This window comes from Ixodes scapularis, unplaced genomic scaffold (assembly GCF_016920785.2).
Source record: "Ixodes scapularis isolate PalLabHiFi unplaced genomic scaffold, ASM1692078v2 PGA_scaffold2__306_contigs__length_199485367, whole genome shotgun sequence".
Lineage (NCBI taxonomy): Eukaryota > Metazoa > Arthropoda > Arachnida > Ixodida > Ixodidae > Ixodes > Ixodes scapularis.
This window is the reverse complement of record NW_024609857.1, coordinates 5,419,863-5,426,393: the sequence shown is the minus strand read 5'-3', so window position 1 is coordinate 5,426,393 and position 6,531 is coordinate 5,419,863. Positions and strand designations below refer to the sequence as shown.

The window sequence follows — 6,531 nt, the reverse complement described above, 5'->3', positions numbered from 1 at the left end:
AATTTTTCTGGGGAAAAAAAAGAAAAAGGGTACGACATTTGTCGTTGTGACGTCAAAACTATTTCGGTAGTTGCGGTAGTTGTTTTGATTCGTAAATGTTTTCCCAAAGCCATCCAAGCGTCCCAGTTGTACGACATTATAATTTAAAATGGAGCAAAAGGAGCCTTCTGGAATACGTTTTGGGGACGATGAATATCTCTTTTTAAAAGTCGAATGCCCCCTAGTTACCTTGGCTTTTTTTCAATTAGTTCCATGACTAGTTCATATCAGCTTTGTGTAAAAACTATGGTGGCTGGAACCCCTGGAACGCGTCTCCGACTGGTGTGCTTACCACGTCAAAAAAGTGGTCCCTCGATCGCCGCCTGATGACGTCATAAAAGTGTCAGGCTGTCGTCGGTCGCGATCCTGGCGGTGTTCCAGAAGCTGTGGTGAATTTAGCAGACGCCTGTTCTGCCGCAGGTCGCTCTCCACTGAAAGTCCACGGAAACTAAAAACAGCCAGAAGTTGGGACGCCATGACGACAGCGACACTAGCGTTCGGTCGTGCTTTTCGCCAGCATTTCTACCACCAACCGCCAAGATCGCGACAGGCAACAGCATGGCATAGCCTCCGTAGCATGGCACTCCGGCTTCGGTAACGTTATTTCTTGCCACTTCAGGACCACCTTTGATGTATGAGCGGGTAAAACGCTAGACACACCAGTTGGAGATGCGCTCCACGCACCACAATTTGCACCGCCTAATCTATCAACCTTGAATGGTGGCGCCACCTTACGACCACTGTAATCTACCGACGCTACCAACACTCAGAGCCAACTCTACGACGACTCTACCAACTCTACGGCGAGGAGGAAGGAAGAGCGAAAGAAAGCAGCGCATCTGCGGGACGCGACGTTGGAATCGCTGTCGCAGCTGCTCGGCGTGGTCTACTCAAGATTGTCCTTACGTGCCGTAACCTCTCCTGCCCGTGCCTATCTCTCACCCGAGAAAGATACGGAACGAGGCACGCTGGCGTCATGTTACTGCGTTGCTCAGACCACCAGAGGCGACGGTCAGCAGCCACGACGCCGCCGTCGCCGCCGCATCGGAGTACTCCGCTGATCTGACTCGGACGTCCAACTTCGTCGCGGGGTGCTGGTTGCCCCGCGCTCCGTCGTCGTCGTCGTCGTTGTTGTGCCGATCTTCCTCGACGGGAAGGGCGGACGTCGCGAGACCATGGCGACGACTACCATGCTCTCGATTTTCACGGACAGTAGCAACGGCAGCGGCCCGGTTGCGGCGGCGGCGACGAACGAGACCGACGTCGCGTACCTGGCCAGCGGCCCGATCTGCCCGAGCTGGCTGCCCACCAACCACCTCCTGTTCCAGCTGTCCAACATCTTCCTCTTCCTGTCGTACATGGCCCCCGGAGGCATCCACGGGCTGCTGTACCTGCGCATCTGCCTCACGCTGGGTAGCTTCTTCTTCGCCCTATGGGGCTACGTCATCCTGTGCGCCTTCGACACGCTCGTGTGGAACGCCTTCTTCACGCTGCTCAACCTGGTGCACGTGTGCGTGCTCATGTACATCCTACGGCCCGTCCGCTTCTCGGCCCAGATGGAGACTCTGTACAGGGACATGTTCCAGCCCCTCAAGGTGTCGCGGCAGCAGTTCCAGAGCGTCGCGGGCTGCGTCAAGGAGACGCTGGACCTCAAGCCCCGCGAGAACTACTCGCTCGAGGGCGTGAGCCGCGCGGACCGCCTCACGCTCGTGCTGGCCGGCAGGTGAGCCCACTTCCAGGGCCCCTCGTGGCTTTCTCGCCTGCAGAACCGCCGCATTGCAGTACGTGGTACAGCCACTCACACCCTCCAGATTCATTCAGGATGACTGTAATTGGAACATAAGGACGAGATTTGACCCATCGACTTCCCTGTGGAAGCGTGACATCACTCTCCCAAACTCTCGATGGAGATCTATCTCACAGAGTGGGTGGGTTACATATACATGACCCTGAGTACCCACCAGCTGGATAGATTGGTTCGCACCCCTAGAACTGGTACCACTACCCGAATGACGGTGACAGCATCATTATATGAGCTCGTTCACATTCGCCAACTTGCCCGCGTGCTCGTCATTATTTTGTCTGTTGTCCCTTTTTCGAAGTGTCTGAAAGCCTTTTGGCTTTCAAGCAAGAGCAGCTGTTCTGTTTGGCGGCGGAACATCTTTGCTCCCGGCTACAAAGCCGTTCGGTTTCTGTACCCGTGTTGCCCGTGTGTCTGATGACGGGGACGTCGGGACGTGACAAGTATCATTAACGAGGATGGTCGTGATTAGTAGTACATTGCACCGCACGTCGAGAAGGGCAGCTTGTCCAAGGACACGGGCCAGCGCGAAAAGAAGTACATGAGCGTGAAAATAAACCAGGGCAATGACGGTGATGCTCTGAAGGTTGTATATTTCTGGTGTAAAAAGTAAGCACGGAGGACCGGTCCGAACACCTTGCACTTTACATTGGGCTATTTCGTCTGGGCAGGAGACCACATAAGGGCAGTCGGTCTCGCTCGTGCTCTTCCTCGTTGTTAATCCGGCTGTCTTTACTTCAGTGTGCGCTACCGTGCGATGGCTGGCGGGCGTCTGGCGTCGCTTTCCAAGCAGGCCGAGCGTAAAAGCGGAGCGACTGTGTGGAGTCGCGACGTACGCCCTACTTTGACTCGACGCGGGGAATTGAATGGGCCGGCCTGACCTTGCTACGCGGCGCAACGACGTTTTGAATCTTCGTGCATTTCTGTTCCCGTTCACGGGCTACCGGAAAGAGATGAAACCTGTTGGTGAAGGTGCGGACGTGTGCGAGCCCAAGCAGACACGTGCGCTCTAGCCCCCCCCCCCCCCCCCCCCCCCATATCGCTTCGTGGGCTTTTCAGTTGGGTTGACCGAGCAACTGACGTTACAGTAATAATAACAAGCAAGCAACAATAAATAGCAACTGACGTTACAGTATAACAATAAAAACAAAAAAAAAACTAATAATTTTTTTTGGCAGCAGTGCGTGTATTTGTTCTAATTAGTACTGCACATTGTCGCTAATTAAAAAGAAAGGAAAGTAGATGAATGCAGAAGCGAAAATAAGTGTTTAATAAGGCGAACTTGTGCCTGTAACTAAAAGCATGAGAAAGGAAAAGATACCCTACACCTTACGACAAGGACGAAAGGGGCGACTGTCCCGAAGCAGCTCAGGAATGTCCTGATCCAGAACACATGATAACAGCCGAGAATGGGCTGGAAATAACGAGAAGAGTAAAAAGATGGATAAAAGAGAACTGAGCGGGTTTCGAACCATGTCCCTCTGCGCGACAGAAGCCTGCGTTGCCGACTATGCCACGCATGTGTGATGTCGCTTTTTCTTTTCTTCGCATCTGGAGGAGAGCTTTAGAAAGGCTTGAGGGTGCATGTTAAGGAACTCGGTACACACTTTGTACTTGTTGCACAATTATGCGAAGATTCACGTGCACTTCCTTCGCGTCCATATCGGCATAACGGACAGACAATCGTGTTTTTTATTGGCTGAGCAAGCGGCAATATCACGACGAAAAAACAGCCAAACCCAAGGATAAATGTACCCTTTCGGAATCGAGCGCAACTATACGCACCGATCGCGTCTATGAATGCTCTCCACGTCATGAAAAAAGCTCAGATGTTTCCCTATATGTGCGCGGAACAGCGATCAAGGCCTTGTGGCAGCCACACTCTAAATCACCTCCATCCATGTTTGCAGGCTTCTTGCATCTCAAAATGGCCGAGGGCTTCAAATAGTCGACAAGCACGAGTTCTTGGACTCTCCCGAGTGGTTCGGTGTCTGCAGCACCGACTACTACCAGGTCGGTCTTCATATCCATTCTGGTCGTTGTAAAAACGGCATAAAACAATAGCGTCAATTTTTTTTTTTTAAGATGTTGATTTGATTTTGCGAGACAGTGACCCATAAAGTGTGTGTGTGTGTATGGCCGGTTTGCTTCAGGTGACCACCACAGCCTTAGAGAAGTGCCGAGTGGTGGTGTGGAACAGGGACAAGCTGAAGCTGACCATCAGCGGCGACGCCTTCCTGAAGGCGGTCTTCGACAATGTGGTGGGCAAGGACGTGGTTAAGAAGCTGCTCTTTGTCATGGAGTCGTCGTCCAACGGCGTGGTGCACGATCCGGATTCGGTCTCCGAGAGCACCAAGCTCCTGATCCAGATGAAGAACGAAAAGAGCGGCATGGGCGTGCTTCTCAACAGGCAGTGCAGGGGTGAGCTGAAGCAGTTCGCATTTAGCCTCGGGGCAGTGGACAGGAGGCGCCTAGGATGGGTGATGGATGCGCGAATGTGGCACGAACCCTTTTAATTAGGCGGCGACTCGCGTCACCTAGCCGAAGCTTTTATTTCGACGATTAACTACTTTCCGAATAGAGAAAACAAAAATAAGAAAACCGGTAAGGTTGGGCCTTTTTAACGGTATACTTCTGAATTCGGAATTAATGGAGCGTGGTAAAGAATCTCACATCGCTTCGCTACTAACACGAGCATTCATTTACAATTCTCCTCAGTCGGAAGTTATACAATCCGCGTGAAAGTGGTGCCTCTTCACCCTGTAGAAACGAAAATAATGGAACGAAACTCTAATCTTCCCTCGACTTCTGCCACCAATCCGATGACCCGTGCTCGGTGATCTCAGTTGGCTGCTAGTCAGCGCGGCTGGTGGCCGAAAATGGCAACTTTGGGCGGTACCACCGAACTACCGTAACCGAGCGATTGTTGGACACGAATCCCGCGTCGTGGAATTCGACGCGGCATTCGGACGTTCGAGCTCCGAGTCGGGTCCAATGATCGCGGCGTGGCGCGTCTTCAGAGTTGCGAGTACAAGACGACGTTCGTCGTCTTGCCCACGCGTATGCAATATTCAATTCAAGTGCAGGGTGAGCCTTCCACGGTTTATAGTCCAACACGCTTTTTACAAACTCACTATATATATATATATATATATATATATTTTTTTTTTTTTTTTTTTTTTTTTTTTTTTTTTTTTTTTACGGTGTTTTTGTGTATTTTATATGGCCTGACTGAAAATCCCGACAAATTTCCCGCGGTTCTTCGAGACTCGCACGCAAACTTGCCGGGTCGAGTTCCACATCTTGAGAACTTCGGTAAATATACCGATTGCCAGCGCGCCTTTAGTCTCGAAGCTTGTTCTAATACCACGTACCTTCCCTGGATCCATGTAGTAGATGACGGCAAACGCAAAGAAATGAGTAAATAAATTAAAGTTCTCGTTAATGTGGCCCCGTCTTTTAGGAGTATAGCGACGCCCAAAAGCACATTTTGCTGGAAGAATACGGCCTCTTCATTCTGCGCTGGTTCGGGCCGACGTGCATTTTGCCTCCCTCCAGACCCCACCCACCCCGCCGAAAACAATTAGCTGCTACGCCACTGCACGGAGTTTTAGATGGCAGCACCGAAAGAAACTCGGCTTCAAAAATATACGAAAGAGTCATACGAACAGAACGGACAGAACAAACACCTTACGAAAGATGTTTGTCCTGTCCGTCCTCTTCGTCTGACGCTTTCGTACATTTTTTAATTTATTACCAACGCGCTCAGTCCAAGTTTAAACTCAGCTTCACGTTTGTTTTGCAGTTGTGTTTCTAAATACCTTCATGCCTCAGATCCGGGTTCAATTCTTTTGTTTTAATTGCCAAAGAGAAGGAAAAAACGTCCCTCAATACGGTATCGAGACGGTGCCCTGTCCCACGAGATAAGTTTCCCGGTGGGGCATTTTGCCGTGAGATATGATTGTGAGTCGCATATATCTGTCGTTTATTCTAGATATGCAGCTGGCTGCGGCGCGCCGTCTTGCGATTGTGGAGACATAGCAATAGTGAAAAAAAAAGAAAAAAAAAAGAAAAAAGATTACTTGAAGAGACCAGCCAGTTATTGCTGTTCCGGCCTCTTCGCGATGTGGAGGATGCAATAGTGATCGCGTTCGTGCGCGGAGTCGACTGCGTCGTTGCGTCACGCGGGGAAAAAAAAAAAAGGGAAGAGAGGGGGGTTCAGGTCAGCGTCAGGGTCAGGGTCAACTTTCTGGTTCGGAAAACTCCCTTCCCCTTTTTCTTAGAACTCGATGCAGCCAGCCCTCGATGCTTGGTCTTTCCGGGTTCGCGGCTGTTGCGTCAAAAACAGAAAGATAGGAAATCATCTCGGATTGAGAAAACAGTTATATTGACGTCATATTAATGAAAGTGATACTTTTCGCGTCTTCCGGAAAGAGCGTCACGGACGTGGAAATAATACTCCCTTCCCCTCCCCAGTTATGTTTACGGTGGACGTCTGGATAGACCAATATCTATGCTAGTGTATGCTGGGTTCGGAGCGGCCATGCGCTGTGATGCCGTCGGCATGAGAACCACGTCGCATAGAGATTTTTTTTTTTTTTTTTTTGGCGACACTTTACTTGAAAGTTTGAATTAAAAAAAAAATGAAAGGCGTTTACAATTCTCTGTAATGACGAATGAGAGCGCAGCTC

The 6,531-nt window shown here is 50.5% G+C and overlaps 1 protein-coding gene across 1 annotated transcript; it reads left to right on the top strand.

Annotated features, from left to right (window-relative positions):
* Positions 1-418: 418 nt before the first annotated feature.
* LOC8027688 (popeye domain-containing protein 3) lies at positions 419-5,767 on the top strand. Its single transcript, XM_042292152.1, has 4 exons — positions 419-1,762; positions 3,751-3,853; positions 3,994-4,261; positions 5,646-5,767. Exons 1-4 carry the CDS (start codon positions 1,215-1,217, stop codon positions 5,765-5,767), a joined length of 1,041 nt encoding a protein of 346 aa, XP_042148086.1. The 5' UTR covers positions 419-1,214.
* The last annotated feature ends 764 nt before the right edge of the window (positions 5,768-6,531 follow it).